At 42.0% G+C, this 16,615-nt stretch overlaps 1 protein-coding gene across 3 annotated transcripts in view; it reads right to left on the bottom strand.

Moving 5' to 3' along the window:
- Positions 1 to 2,100: 2,100 nt before the first annotated feature.
- The window catches only part of PPP1R1C (protein phosphatase 1 regulatory inhibitor subunit 1C), a 52,755-nt gene continuing 38,240 nt past the window's right edge, over positions 2,101 to 16,615 (bottom strand). For all 3 annotated transcript variants that reach the window (XM_083842867.1, XM_083842866.1, XM_083842868.1), the window contains exon 5: positions 2,101 to 2,534. In XM_083842867.1, the coding sequence (XP_083698993.1) occupies positions 2,529 to 2,534 (6 nt within the window). In that variant the 3' untranslated portion in view covers positions 2,101 to 2,528. The remainder of the gene's footprint in view (positions 2,535 to 16,615) is intronic.

Genomic DNA, 16,615 nt, shown 5'->3' with positions numbered 1-16,615 from the left:
TCATTTGCACCCAAAGCATACAGAAACTCTCTATCTAGGGCCACTGGTTTTAAAGGTCAGAGGCTGGGCCAAGTCCCAGAAAAGCCATAATTCAGGAAGCAGACTACTTTTCCTGATCCTGCTTTCTGACTTCCAGACATTTTTGTCATGAGGTTCGCTGACAAGTCACTGCAGTGCTTCAGCTCCGCTCCATGACAAGCACTTAGACGGACATTTTTCTTTTGTTTTTTTCTGGGCTCTGCTGTTTTACTGACTCTTTCCTTATAGCCTGACTTATTGTGTGCCTCACAAGTGGAAGATCAGATAGAGTTTGCTTATCATTTTGAGTTTAAAATGTCTGTTGTACTGTTGTATAGAAAAATGTGCATCCTGTCTGTGTCCTTTAGATGAGGTTCCACCAGCAAACGGTGTCATGGTGGATCCATACTAAAATCTGAGTGACAAGTCCTGTCCGTTTGCCAAAAATGATCAGTCTGTTCCTGCACTCGGACATGCTGCGTGCATAACCCTGGGTCAGGAAAGAGAGAAAGCAACAGGCTTTTAAGATGATAAAGCACAGCTGGAATAATTACAGATGGGGGAGGTGATAAGACCTGGAGTTAGAGATGCATCCAAATTCTGGCGTGACTATCTGAGGCTCTTATCAGACCACGATGCTTCCTCCAGATTGGGGCTGTAAAACAGACTTGTTGTCCTCTCGTTTCTGCAGTAACAGCCCTGCAACACACTCAGATCTGGTTCAGACTAAATCTGCTGTTATTTATAAAGTATAATAATCCTCCAGTCCAACAGGGATCCTGAAATTGACTCTTTGTGGTGAATTCTGTACATACTTATCTGGTGTTTTGTGTTGCCTCTGAAATGTTGAGGTCCCAAAGTGCCTTGTGTTGGTATTGACTGTTCGTATTTACGCATGCTTTATTCCTTTGGCCCATAAGTCCTAGATACTGCTTATTTGAAGCCTATGGGTACTAATAACCAAGAAAGTAATTTATATCAAAAGCACTTTATTAGCTAGCAACACAATGCATCCATGCTGATTGGCATTTTACCACTGGGAGTACAGCCAGAGATTAACGAAGAGCCTGGTGCTGAGCAAAGGCAAAGCTGCAGCAAGGCTGGGACCAGAGCCCAGCTCTTCTCGATACTGCCCCAGTCTTAACTTTGGTCTGTTCAAATGTTTTATGAAGGGTCACTTCCCTCCTTCCTTGTTTGCGGCACAAAAAGCCCTCAGTCCTGTAGCCACTCCTGCACAACTGGAGAGTCCTTTTAGTCCTGCCTGCGAGCCCGTACTGAGCTGGAGTCACAGGAACTGTTTGCAATGTTTCTGCAGAAGATTGTGACAAAGAGGATAGATACAGAGGCATAGATGGAGGGCAAAAAGATGGCTCCCAAATACAAAGAAACACTTGTTAACAGACCCTGTTCTCAGCATGTCTTCATGGAAGAGCTCAGATTGCAAGTGAAATCATCAGGCAAGGCAGAGACAGAAAGCTCTGTGTTTTTTCTTTTTTTCTGTCTCAGCCCTTTAAGAAAGGCTGAAAGCAGTGGAATGTTAAACCAAGGGTAAGACTCTGTAGCAAACTTAGTTAATACAAAAGCACAGTTAACTGGTTTAAAAAACAGCTATTGATAAAAAGGAAATGATCTGTCAAGTGTGACTTGAAGAAACATGGCTTTTCTTTTCCACTTTATTTCATTTTATGTTTTCTCTTGAGCTCAGTTGGAGCCATAGAGTTTGCATGGTCTGTGATGAAAATGCTGGTGTGAACCACAAACCCAAACTGCCAGGCCTCAGACACATGCTACATCGCCGCAGCTTGCTGTGCTGCCATTATAGCCATGACGACATGGCACTCATAGTGCCATTGCAGTCATAGTGCCATTGCAGTCATAGTGCCATTGCAGTCATAGTGACAGACTTCATTGCTCTGGAGAGGCGACTCCGCTTGTTTTGTTTCTGCCTATGTTACTGAAGCTAACTCTGATGTTACTGGCAAAAGGTGTCTTTAACTGAAGGGATCATTCTATATGAACATTTCTCTGCAGGGTAGACAAACCCACTGTACAACACACAGTCTTGTCTAAATGAATGTATTATTTATTTTGTAGCTTTTAAATGGGTTTTATTTACAACAAGTCTTATAACACAGCTCACACGCAGAAGTTAAGCTCTGGCAGTACTGCCATCAGATCACTACCACGTTTGCAAATGACATTTCTACATCATAGAAAATGAAAGAAGAGTGACTTTAAAACAACCGTTCTATCTCCAGGTATAAGGCTCACAAAATGAATTTGCAAGTGGCCGTAAAGCCCAGTCAAGGCGTGCTCCCCAGCGCACCCTGCTCCGCGGGAACACAAGCGGTGGTGAATTGTGGGACACACACGCGGTGTTGCAGCTCCGTCATTGCGGTACCCGGCCCCCAGGCACCCTTGTGTGGGTTAGTGGTCCCATTCCTCTTCTCTTTCACTGATTCCCTCTTCCTCTTCTGGAAATGCTGAATCACTCTGACTCTTCAGATGCTTTATCCCTGAAAATATAGAAGTTGTAGTTAAAAGTTGTGTTAGCTTACGTTGGACATTTGTTTTCCTGAAGGAAGAAACAAAGAAATAAATAAACTAATAGAAATATTTTTAGTGCTCGTACTGATTCCCTTTTCCTACAAACATCATAATTCAGACAGTACCGTAATATATTTCCAACAGAAATATTCTCTTCCTTGAATATCAGATCTTTGGAAATTTATCATGCTTCGTTGGAAAGACCACTAACAGACACTTTGTAGAACAGAACAGTATTTGCTTCTTTTCTTTTCTTGGTGATCCTTGAAGAGATTACTATTGCCAATCTCAAGCAACTTTTGAATTTTAAAGGCTCACAGAGTAGGTGTGGGAATTACTCTACCAGAATTTCAATCTGAGCCTTTTCCTGACATTGATCTGCTGAAAGTTCTTGCTCACAGAGACCCAGAGCCTCATGGTCACAGCTTGCTACATGCAGCAGAGGAGTTCTCCAACATGCTTCCCCATGATCTATAGACAAGAACTTTCCTGATGCAAAGTGAGCACCAAACCTGACAGAGATTCTCTGGAGCTGATGTGGTGATAAAATTGGATCATTTCTCATGCCAGGAATGGAGAGCAGGACATAAATGAGCATTATCAATTGATTCTCACACAGCAGGAGTTAAAAAACTTCCAGAAGTAAAAAAATTATCTTTTTCATAATTCCTATCTCCATTTCATTCTCAGGTAGCTAGAGGCTTAGATGAAATTTTGTAATGTTGAAATGGATGTTCTGAGAGGAGATGTCCTGGCCAGGCACTGTGGCCTGGCCCGGCCTGCTTGCTGCGGCCTGCTTGCTGTGGCCTTCCCATGGTGCAGCCCAGCCAGCACCCAGCAGGCAGCAGGAACTGTATTTTTTTTAGACTGGATATCAGGAAAAGGTTCTTCACCGAGACGGTGGTCAGGCACTGGAACAGGCTCCCCAAGGCAGTGGTCACAGCACCAAGCCTGACGGAGTTCAAGAAGTGTGTGGAAAACTCTCTCAGACATGTGGTCTGACTTTTTTTTTCTTTGGGGACCCAGGAGTTGGACTCTATGATCCTTGTGGGTTCCTCCCAACTCAGGTATTCTATGATTCCATGATTCTATGATCAGTTGTTTTTGTTTTGTTTTGTTTTGTTTTTTTTTCCATAACCTCTATTCTACTGCCTGCCCTCACCTCTCTCACCTCTGCCAATTGGAAGTGCAGACTGGCAGTGTTCTCTGCACTGGCCAGCACATGTAGAAAACCTTGTAATGCCATAATTCACAAACCACAAAACATTGCAGTGGAGGCTGCCAGAGTTAATTGACCCTGAAGTGACTATGAAATAAGACAGCTACACAGTGCAGGAAGGTAGCATGAACTGACACACAGGAAGTGAAACTCCTCTGAGTATCATGGGACCATATGAAGTGGGTGGCTTCATGTGAACAGAAGAAGATGGTGGCATTTCTGGATACTTTGCGCACAAACTGCTAGACTTTAACAGTACCAAAAGAGTCAACAGTAATAAAAATATTTAGTTAAGTGGTAGCAATCATACGTTTAGATTAAAAATCACGTGCAGTCATATAATGCTGCAGTGAAGCACCGTGGCTGCCGAGGCCGGTCAGAAGGCCCCGGCGCTGCCCATGCCCAGGAGCACACTGCGGCGCTCACCCCCACGGCCTGCTCGGCCGACACAATTCGGGAGGAGAGGCCTCTGCAGGGGCTCTCAGGTGTCACTCCAGCAGGGTTATTTAAGCTGTGTGACCTGCTCTTTGCCAACACTGGGAAAATGATAAACAAGTAACAATGTGGTGCTCTATCCACAGACATATAATTTTTTAATTTGTTTTTGTAAGCAAGCTGCACTGATGTTGGATCTATTCATACCCCAAATCTTCGTTTAGCAGTATTTAGGTTGTTTGCTAAAATGTTAGATTCTGTCTGGAGATTGAGTGAAAACTTATTACTTAGGTCACCCCAACTATTCTTACTACTGCTCCTGTGGTAGTGTTAGTTTAATATAAAGGAACATAGAAATATTTCTTTTTCATCTTTTCCATCTTCATACATATCACAATGGTAACACAGTTAATGCCCTCTCTTTTCCTAAATATTAATTAAGAGGTACCAGAATATTGGTATTTGGGGTTTGTTTCTACTCTGTGATGAAGCAATATACTAAAGATGAACAACAAATATTTGACCCTGAAAATTTTACTCGTTAAAACAATCAATCAATCAAACAACAACCAGAAAAAAAAAAAGCCAGGATATTTTTGAAGATACTGCTTGTGCATCCAGCAGATCCAAGTTCAAAATATCAAGTTACTGGTTCCATGTAAACCACACAAAATTTTTAATGTTAATAATTGCAAATAGGGAGGACTGCAGATGCTGATCCACAAGCGAGTCACTCATAAATTTCAACCTGAGCCCTTCCCTGAGATTGATCTGCTGAAAATCCTTGCTCACAGAGACCCAGGGCCTCTTGGTCACAGCTTCCTACATGCAGCAGAGTTCAACATGCTTCCCCATGGTTCATAGATGAGAACTGTCCTGATGCAAAGTGAGCACCAACCTGACAAAGATTCTGTGGAGCTGATGTGGTGACAAAATTGGATCATTTCTCACACCAAGAGTATTCTCTTGACATCTGAATTCCACATGGGGATTGATGAAAGGGGTATCTCAGTATATTTGGAGGTTTGGGTTTGAAAAAAGTTGTGAAGTCCCTGCTGCTGGTTGGTTTCAGCCAGCCAGTGAAGCAGGCTTATGACATTTAATCAGATTGTAGTTATTTTCCCTCTTTCATGTTCATTGTAAGAAAACAGGCCTCAGTGAATGGGCCTAATCCAATCTTGTCAGCTCCACCTTGGCATGATAGAATTCAAGGTAAAAAAAGGAGGCAAATTCAAGCTAAAAAGATAATAGAAAAGAGAAACCAGAGAAGAAGAGTTGGTATTCTCAAAAAATGTAAACAACAAATGCACAAAATTACTCGCTGGACTAGTTCCCTAGTTTTTGACTAAAACAGTTGTAGTGGGAACATAACTTTTAGTCAGAGATTCATGATTTCATCAAAACATAAGTCTGATTAAGTTTTCTGGTGCCGTTGCTGTCATAACATGAAAACAGTTTTTGTTTCACTGCAAATCATACATAAGTCTGCTCACCATTTCTGGTTGTCAGAACCAAAAGCTTCCCTTACGCATCAGTTCCTTTGTTGAGGAGAAATTGCATCCTAGCCACTTTAGTTGAGTGCAGATGGATAATCTAATAACCCCACTGTCCCAGCACTTCTAGAGGCAGAATTTCCAAAAAAAGGGTGCATCCTTATTGCATCCAGAGCAGAACCCAGATAACCTCTTAAAAGGTAAGAGAAATTGATGGTTTATATCCAAGGGTCATGGCCCCAGCCACGCAATAGGCCGGAGGTTCCTGCACTTCACTACTTATATCTACATCACTCCAAAATATAAGATACTTTTTCACAAATTCATCACTCTGAAAATTTTCAACTTCAGTTATTCCAGTTTAATCAAGTTACAAGTATCTTAAATAAGGTCTTGTAGAAGGGGTGTGCGGCCTGCTCCACATCCAGCAGGAGCCTGTCTTGCTCCATGCTGGGCCCTGGCTTCTCTGGTTTCCTCTTTCTAGATCACACAGACAGCACTTGGTTCCCTGCGAAACAGTTGTTCAGTTGTAAAACATACAAATAAATTAATGCTTCCTAGTCACAGTCCTTGTTAAGTGGGCCCTGCAATAACCAACCCATTTCCTATTAAATAACTCTGATAAGTGAAGAAATACTTTGAGTGCTCAGCTACCTCCAAGCTGGCCTCTTTAGTAATGCCCTTTAGTAAGGCAAACACTTTAAATATGATTTCACTTATCTATAGTTTAATGGACGTTCATTTCAAAATGATGTTATGTTTGTACCACAAATTCATCTCTTATTGTTTATCTCTGGATTTACAGAGCCATTTCTTTTGCATTCGCCATACCTGTCTAACATATATTATTGAATATTTCAGGCAGGATTGGTAGGAGCCAGAATAAAGCATTTTTTCAGGAAGTTCTTTGAAGATGAAAAAAGGGAAGAAATGAGGGTATAGGGTATACAACTAGTATGATGAAAATTTTTTTTTATTGATTGATTTTTTTTATAGGAATGAAGACTTTTGGCTACATGGCTTAATTGCAATATGCAATGTGGAAATGTAAGGAAATGGAGAGCAGGACATAAATGAGCATTATCCATTGATTCTCACATAGCAGGAGTTAGAAAACTTCCAGAAGTAAAAAAAATTATCTTTTTTTCATAATTCCTGTCTCCATTTCATTCTCAGGTAGCTAGAAGCTTAGATGAAATTTTGCAATGTTGAAATGGATGTTCTGAGAGGAGATGTCCTGGCCGGGCGCTGCGGCCTGGCCCAGCCTGCTCGCTGCGGCCTGCACCCTGTGTCCTCCACGGCCCTTACTCCAGGCAGTGGGTAACCCTGAGCCTATGGGCAGTCTGCCCACCCAAAGCATTGCCTCCTGGCTCTGTCTGGTGGTCTCTTGCTGCCCTGTCCCCAGCCTAGGTGCTCTGCCCTGGTCTGCTGTGGTGTGTGGAGGTGCTTCACGGGGTCTGAGCCGTCCTGCTGGCCAGTCCCAAGCCCCACTCTGGCTGGGGCTCTGCTCTTTACCTGGGAGGCCTGAGAGCAAAATCCTTCCATCCCCAAGGCTGCTCACTGCTCGTGGGGCTTCACCTTCTCACTGCACGCTCACCATGACTTTGCACCCACAGGTTGCTTAAAATCACCCTATTCTGCCTTAAGGTGAAGCCTGGCTTTTGATTTTTTTCCTCTACCCACTCCACCCCCACTCTTTTATGCTTCTGAAGCCAGCAGGACAAGAATTGTTTTTCCTCAAAGGGTTCATATTTCACTGCAGGTAATTTAATCCAATTAATGCTGATGAAGAAACCCTTAATGCCAAGCCATATTCAGCAGACGCACACTAATACACTTTGAACTGGTAATTCTTTTTAGATGAAGTCACTGCCTCAAAGCATATTTGTAGATTGCTTATAAATTATGAGTGCAAATGGTACAACTTCCTGGCATTTTTGCAGTCACATAATAAAATCTATGCTGTTTAATCAACAGCTTGATTTTTGCTTCTATCCATCTGACCAAAGCACCAGATTAGAAGGCTAAGCAGTGTCACAAGATATGAAATAACCAAGTGTTTCTGAATTAAATATCTCAAAAAAAAAAAGTAATTAAGGTAGTTCTCTATCTCGAGTAATTAAGGCAGTTCCCTATCCTATTTAACACTTCTTCCTTCACCCTGCTTCACTGCCCAAGGAACAGTGTTGACATTTACCAAACTTCAGATTGAAGTCTGCTTGGCAATTTGAATTCCCTGAAGTTTGAAGGGTTATTTAGTTTAATGATTTGGAACTGATCCTCTTCCTATCAAAAATAGATTTCCAGATTTTCAAAAAGCAGTGATAGCTGAAGCTGAGCTGCAGACAAAGCAGACATTTTCAGAGTTTCAGAACTTAAATCGCCTTGAAATTATCAAGCAAACAAACCTGGCCAAGGAGGATCATAGCCAAATGAAAATGTCTATTTTATGCCAGTCCTAAATGAAATATGTTCCGGTTCCCCCAGCAAGAATGAGAATATCAAAACATAAATCATGTATTCAAGCCACAAAATTGGAAAAAGAAATGTTCTTTTATGTAACATTTTGTTTAGAATTTAACAATAAGTCAAAAATGTTTTTACTTCTCTAAAACTCCTGTCATCTTTTTAGTTTTCAACTGAAACAGGTTTTTGAATTTTATATATATATAATATTATATTATATATTATAATATATATTATATATATATTGTGTGTATATATATATATATATACAATATATATATAAACAATAACAGAAAAACAAGCTACATTTCATGAAAGACAGCATCCACCACGTCTTTGTCTTATTCAGGGAAATTGTAAGCTGGATGCAGTGGGAGGCAGACATGAAGAGCCCAGGAGATATAACAGGTCTTCAGGGGCAGCCTTCTCCAAGCACAGGCATGGTCTGTACTGATACAAGAAAACAATCAGCAGTACCAGAAGACCACCTTGGCTAAGCAGGGACCCCAATAGTGAGCTCCAAGGCCAAACGGATGATGTATACAGCAGAGTATATTGTAGATGAAAGTGAAGACTAGCTAAAAATGAGAAATATGGTGGAAAAATGCAGTCCTATAATACAGGGATGGTGTTAGAAAAGCTAAAGGTCAGCTTGAGTTGAAACTAGCAAAGGATATCAAGGGCCAAACTCTAAAATATTTCTCTATGAAACCACCTCGAAGGACTCTGGAAGGTGTGTGTACTTGCAAGCTGTGGTTAACCAAGGTTTCATGGTAAAGTAAAAAACTAATCACTTGATCCTTGGTAACCAACGTGCAAAGGTCTGCCCTTACTCGGCAAGCAGTGAGACAGCCTGAACACAGCCAGGTCATCTGGCATTACACAGAGCTTGGTCCTGATCCTCCAGATTCAATGGGACTTTTTCTTCCTGTTTTCAAAGACAGAGATATCATTTTTTGTGCTTGATCTTCCTTTTTTTTTTTTTTTTTTTTACTATAACATACATTTTTTAAAAAAATACTGATAGCTAAATGAAAACAAATGATCTGAAGTACTGGCAAATCTGATAGGTTTATGTAGGTCACACCTGGCGTAGATTAGATCATCAGTGTATCCAGCAGGTCAGCATGGCCTCATAAATACTTGTGAACGACCTTTCTGACACAAAGCAACAAGGATTGCCTAATTTTCTAAGCACCTAATGGTTGTTAGTAAATCTTCTCTTAGCTCCAGATATACAAAATGTAGTCCTCACGGTGAGCCTTTTAAAAGACGAATTTGGGGGCTTACGCTGCTTTCTGCCCAGTCAAAAGACCCAGTGTTACACTATCACAATAATGACTGTACGAGAGCAGCAAATTCATGTTGCAAAGATCTGGCTGCTTTCCATTTTATTCTCTCACACAGCACTTTCCTCTCTGGTTTCCACTCCCAGAAGCTGCTTGAAGCAGCTCTGGCTCCGTAACACCAGCACGGAGGAGCTGCTTCAGCACAGAAATGCTTTTGTTAATCCTCCATGTGCTGGCCGGAACATTCACCGGAGACAGAGGTCAGCTTAGCTGTGACCAGGGGACAGCACCTCTCACTTACGGTAGCCAACAGAGTAAACAGAAAGGCTTTCGTTGCTCCAGGCAACTTCTGCTGGTATGCAAACATACCCTTTTGCTGGTTTCCTCTCTAGGCCATCGTCTGCAGAAGTCAGCCAGTATTAAGGGTCCAAATGAAAAGCAGAAGCCCCTGCCATCAGCTACGTGAATGTTTCGGCTTGTAACAACCTCAGCCCATCCTTAATTTACCCTTTGGAAAGCCAGAAAACATTTCTTAGCTGAGTCTGTGGAGGACGGCTCTAAGTCAAATACCTCAACGACAGCTTGAGGTGAAAAACGTGGCTAGATGGCTTCCACATGTGTGATGAAGTCCTGCAAGGCTTTCCTGCAGGGCTCTGCTGCTCTGGCCTGGGTGAGCTGCCGGAGCCTGCAGCTGGAAGCTTTACATTTCTTCAGCTGACATTTTTTCATCCCATTTTTTCATCATTCAGAGAGAAGCTTAGAGCTGTGTGCTTGAATTCACCATCATGGCAGGGACACACGAGGCAGTATTCCTCTTCTGAAGGGCCTGCAGCCGAGGCGCCTTGTAGGCCTCACAGTGCCTCAAGTGCTGCAGAGGGCCTGCTGCTTGGCTCCTAGCTTTAAGCAGTAAGAACAAAGTGGAGTGCTTTTACGTATGTCCTGCTCACAGCAGCTTGCAGTGGTATGAAGAAAAAGTGGTATAAAGAGGTGGTATAAACTCCACTTAGTGAAGCAGGGAAATGATCTTGTACAGCAAAACAACCTGTCACTGGTGGTGGATTGGAACCACTGATAACATTAAGAACCATCATTTCTTTTGTGGAAACAAATATTTGTCTCAGCTTTTGTTTGTTTATGGGTCTCTGGAAGCTAATGAAGTGGGTTTTTTTTTTTTTTTTTTTTTTTTTTTTTTAAATCCCAGGGACATTTACAGATGTAAACTTGAATGATGTGAATAAGATTCTCGTCCTGATCAGCTCTGTTTGTACCTCCTTGGCAAACCTTGACACTGTAATGCAGCCCTGGTGTACACCCCATTGGACAGCTAAAGTTTACTCAGAAAATTTCTCTGCAAAATTTAACAAACGTGTAGGAAGATACTATGTCCTAAATGTGCGTAGAATTCTGTTAACTATAGCAGGGAAACTTCAAATGTGTACAAGGAATGAAGGGACATAAGTACATCTGCAATATTAAGTATGACTGCAGGTTAAGGAGACATGAGACCTGAGACCACATCCAGATTAAATGCACCAGGTGCTCACCAGCTGTGACTGGCTTCTTCCTTGACATACAAGGACAAGTGTTTAAATTTAGGCCCAGTCACAGGTTAGACACATACAGGATCAGGTTGCACCAAGAGCTTAATTATAGCCCCTTTTGCTAGAGCATATCATTGGGAATACTTATCCTAAGTTACAGGGGCCAGTGCTATCCCAGTCTCACAAGTTTTGGCCTTGGTACATGGCAAATGTTTTTACTTAACGCAGATTTTTTGGTAACCATCAGGGTCTTTTGTTTTAAGTGCAAAGATATGTGATGCTCCTCTATAATAATAAACTTTGTAAAAGGTAACATCGTCAAAAACATCCTTGCTTTCTCTCTTCCACTGGCACCACATGGACTGTCCCTGTGGGATGTCCAAGGGCACTCCGGATGTAAAATTGCACGCAGATGCCCACCAACCTTCGGGTACTGCTGGTGAGTCCTTACACCATCAACAGAGAGAAACTCCCATAGTCTGATTCTCCACTTGGCAGCCTCTAACAAGCCCAGGGTAACTACATGCCTGACTTAGTTAAGCAGAATGGATACAGGCCAAAGCATTTATAAAAATGACAGCAGCAGACTTCAACAGCTGAATGTTTGCACTTGCTTGGAGCTTTACAATTGTTGTTTGCTTGCAATTACAAAAAAATCTGAAATTTCAAAATTTCTTTTATGACTAATTTCCTTTATGATATTAGCAATGCCAAAACATTTAGCTTTGCTTGATTTTTTGTAAGAAAGTCTAGGCATGCTATAGGAAAATTAATCTTTGATCTGAGATGAAAACGCAAGGAAAATTCATTTAAACACTCTGAGATTTGTGCATTCAAAACCTTACTGAAAATGTTTTATGAAGCATTTTGATCTCCACAGCTCCATGAGACATTTCTGCACAGCTGTATTTCAGTTCTCTTTAGGCATTCTTATCTGACTTCAGCGTTAACAGACAGAATTATCCAGCTGCTCTCGTTTTCCTAGACAATTGTTCCGTGGTTTTGATTTTTCATATTTTGGCTGACATGGGGATATTTCTGAGGTCAAGAAACCTAAACAAATGAAAAAAAAAAAAAAGACTGCCACAGTCCCAAGGGGAGAGAATCCCTGGCAGAGACAGTGAGGCTGCAGTGCTCAGAAACAGGAGACTGAGCCCAAGACGGGATGAATGAAGTTCTGCATGTAAGGGCTGAGCAGCTTCTACTGCTTCACAGCTTCCTCTGTTTCACCCCAACTACTGGCAGGAAACCCCAGGAATTCTGCTTGGTTTATCTTTGGGATCTGTATTTCCTATTTTTTGTCATTCTTTTTGTGGACATTATTTCTTTCCGTGGTCTGGGTCAGATACAGCACAAGATTTGTTAGTAGCAGATCTGAATCTCTTGCTGAATACTTTGTGCAGCCTGAGATTGTTAAAGCACAGATAGAAAGCTTTCCAGTGAGTTGTGCTTTGTAAAACAACAACAGGAGCAAAATCTCTGCTGGTCAGTCAAAAATCCATCTCTGGGCTTCGCTGTCATACTTCCATGTGCTGTGTGGCTTTCACTTTTAATTAATCCAGTCTGTTTGGTTTCTGTCAGAAGTCTATAAGCTTCTCTGTTAATTTGCTGATGAATCCCCCACTGAGTTGTAATTACAGTCTTCATTGTGATCCTTTTTACGATGACAAAGGAGATAGGATTTTGGCATCTGCATAACCTAACATCAGTAATATTGTAAACGTTGGAATGAGCTCCCCTGTTCTTTTAAGTATTTTATAAACACCTTCAAAATTACAAAAACATTGTGATGATTAAACAAGTGATTGATAAGTCAGTGTTTACATTGAATTACCCCCATCACAGTTACTTCATGGGTGGCATATGAATAGCAGGCAATTACCATTTTACATTACCGCTACAGTAGCTGCAGTTCCTACGTCCAAACCGGAATCTGCTGGAAAGAATGAACCCGCTCAGTTTTCACCACCTTATTGTCTGTGAGCTGCTGAGATCACCTCGAACAGCTGGGATCCATTTCAGAAGACTGAAGCTGAACATGGCTTGAATCCTTCCCCTAGCCCCCTGCAGCAGGCATTTAATACTAACCAAAGCAAAGCCTATGCAGCGAGTTACTAACCAAGTAAGTTTAACTGCCTAGGAGCACCAGAGCTCTTCCAGAAAATCAGAGCCAATCCCTTTTCTGGTTTTATTAACAACCCTGGTGCTAGAGAGGTGTTTCTCATGTTAAGAGCTAACTTATTTGGGGCTTGCAGCCTGCACTAATTCTAATTTTTGATTCTGAGACATTTTCCCCCAAGACACAGTATTGACCAAGCAAACTGACTTTTTTGTCAGTATGTTCCCTACTCTGGCAAGAGTTGGGGCAGTTGCCACAAGAAAAAAAATGGGGGCAATGGCCACAAGATAGAGCACAGGAAGTTCTGCACCAGCATGCGAAAGAACTTCTTCACGGTGAGGGTGACAGAGCACTGGAACAGGCTGCCTATGGAGGTTGTGGAGTCTCCCTCTCTGGAGATATTCAAGGCACGTCTGGATGCCTACCTGGGCAGCCTGCTCTAAGGAGCCTGCTTTGGCAGGGGGGTTGGACCTGATGATCTTTCGAGGTCCCTTCCAACTACTTTGATTCTGTGATTCTGTGAAGAGTGCTCTCTAAGTCAGTTTGCTTGGTCAATACTGTGTCTTGGGGGAAAATGTCTCAGAATCCATCAGAACAAAAGGTGAAATTCTGGTATGTGCAGCTGCAGGGTGAAGTTTTTATCATGGTTGTCATTAACATATGAATTACTTATGTTTCAGAAATGGTAAGAAAAACAGCTATTGAACAGCTGAATAGGTGAGGCTGAAGGGTACCCCCGGGGTTGTCTAATCCAACCAGGGCCAGCTGGAGCAGATTGTCCATGACTGTGTCCACTCTGGTTTTGAATATCTTCAGAGAAAGAGACTGCACAAGCTTTCTAGGCAACCTGTTCCTCTGTTTGACCGCTCTCACAGTGAAAACAAAATTTTCTTATGTTAAATTGAATTACATGCATTTCAGTTTGTGCCCTTTGACTCTTGTCCTCACATAACATACAAGTTCCTCATTTTCCAGCACAGAGAAATGTCAACAAGGGAACTGTGCTTACTATACATAACTATTTCATAAGACATAACTGTACTTAAACATAAAATTACAACTCTAGTCTGGAAAGTAACTGTGTAGAAGTAGGAGGTGGATAGATATCCCTAATTTTCAATACTGTTCCCAGTGTTCAGATAGGTTTTCCTAAAGAATCCATGCTCCTAACTCATAAATAACTGCTGGCCCCTGTCTTACAGGCTGCAGCTAAAAAACACGCTGAAGAGTGTTATTTTCTCTCATCATTTCTACCTACTTAAATTCCCGATCCTCACTGCTGCAGCCAGCAGGAAGTAGACAAGGAAGGCACCTCTTGGTCCTCAGCGAGGGCCGGGCTGTGCTCACTCACACTTGCTGGTCAGCTGCCAAGCGGGAAGTGGGGCTCCTGCTCTCCAGCATCCAGGAAAATGAAGTGACCCTTTCCCACACAGCATCGAATCTGAAACAGCTGGTGGAAAATGGTTCTCCGAAACAGAGACAGGCAAAACAATTTAGTACCTAAAGCTTATGGACAACCAGTGTGCTTTTCTGTTCGGAAATATGCCAAGTCAGCACAACCGAAGTCCTAGCTTAGAACACAGAGCGGGGCTGGAAAAATGTCTCTGTACTGACCTTTGGGGAGAGGAGAAAGAAGATGAAACAGTGAAAGTTTTCTTTTGACACCTTTAGTCATATTCTAAATTTGACACTTTTTCACTTTAATTCACTAAGCCTACTGACAACTGAAAGTTTACCAAATTCTTGTAAAGTTGTTTTTTTTTTTTTTTTTTTTTTGGATTGCTGGCAAATTCAAAACAAGTATTAAGAAATGATCAGCTATTCAACATGGAATGCAGTCACCACAAGTGATTTGCATTACCATCGATACAACTGATCTCACTTTGCAGTTGCCATGGGCAGCAGAACATCAGGGGCAAAATCTTTAGTGGCTCCTTATTGTGCGAGTGACTTGATCTTGTGAGAAACCTACATCTCCCTCCTGGTTTGCCTAAGACATCAAAATACCCCAGAGCCAACATCTAGTACAACTAGAATGTAATTACATCCTGGAAGCACACTATCTGGCACTCAATAGTCAGAGGCTGAAAATGAGTGTTGCTCTCAATTTTTCTGGAAAGTGCAAACAATAATCTAGGTGACAGAATATCAGTTTACTCAGTTTCGTTGTGGAAAATACGGACAAAGTACAGAAAAGGTAAACGCATCTCTGAAGGCTTAGACACATTCATATCAGAGTAATGGATTCTGTAAAAATGAATTTTAACACTATTCTTGCTTTTGATCTTGCCAAGAGAGAGCTTGAAGCAAAGGTTAAGCTCTGAGCACTTCGGGATTTGGGGAAATTTGGTGACCTGCAGGTGAAATGCAGTAACAAGCTATCAGATTTTAATTGAAAAACGCATATCGCAGAGAGACTTTAATATAATTCAGCTCCTTCTCTTATAACCTTCCTTGCCGATTTCCTCCAAATTTTAACAGGCTTCTTTCGAGAAAAATAAATAAATAAATAAATAAATCAGCAATTCACCAGAACTACTGATAAGGAAATACACCTGCCTGTCACCAGGGGGAGCTTTAATGCCAAAAATCCCAGTGCCTTTTTCTTAGTAATTCAGCTCTTTCGGGAATTGCAAGGCTACTGAAGAGAATGCTGAATTTCCATCCTTTCTCCTCGTTCCTGAGAGAAAAGGATTAGTGTGCTGCCCACCTTTGCCTGTGCAGGGGAAGGGCAGCTTGTAGGCACCGTGTTTTCACTGCCCCTGCTCCTCCACATCCATCTGGTCTCATCCTGCCGCTGTGTCCTGCCCCAGGTTGGGCTGGGTAGGGGTGCTTGGACTTCCTGTGTCCTCTGCTTGCTCTCTCCAGGCACAGCTACAAGTCTGGTGCCTCCTGTGCCGCCTGGAAAGGTGAGCCATCACCGTGAGCAGCCCATGAACCCACACCATTTTCAGGGTTTGCCTGGCACATGGTCCCCTAGACTTCTTGCTGTGCGCACAACATATACAAAAGGGGGGCACCCTGGGCTGGGAGGATCATGGCAAACATTTTAAGTATATTTTTTGTAGTGGTCATTCAATCCCACAAGTCTTATTAAATGTGTTCTTAAAAGTAATTACTCTGTAGTTTGCTCAGAGCCTGCTGACAGTCTCTTCTGGCTATAAAATAACATTGGTTCACAGGTTGAGTGAAAGCTGAAAAACCTGAAAAATCCTGTTTCAGGAAAAATTAGCAGCTAAACCTAATGAGGGCTCTTAAAACAACTTCCTTCTGGCCCAGGCAGCTCACAGGAAAATGAATCCCTTTTCAGATCCATATGCTTGCTGCAGTATTTCCTGTGTTTTTCTGGTCACATTCACACACATAATTCATGTGAGTTTTCAGTCCTAGCTGTGGGCCTAAAAGGATGTGGTTGAAATCTTCAGTCTGCTCATGTTCTTGTCTCCATGCCAAAGCTCTGGTGGAGGGTTTTTGGAACTCTCTGTTCC

This window comes from Anser anser (assembly GCF_964211835.1).
Source record: "Anser anser genome assembly, chromosome: 6".
NCBI classification, from domain to species: domain Eukaryota; kingdom Metazoa; phylum Chordata; class Aves; order Anseriformes; family Anatidae; genus Anser; species Anser anser.
Note: the sequence above shows the minus strand (reverse complement) of the source record. Positions and strands in the feature narration are given on the sequence as shown.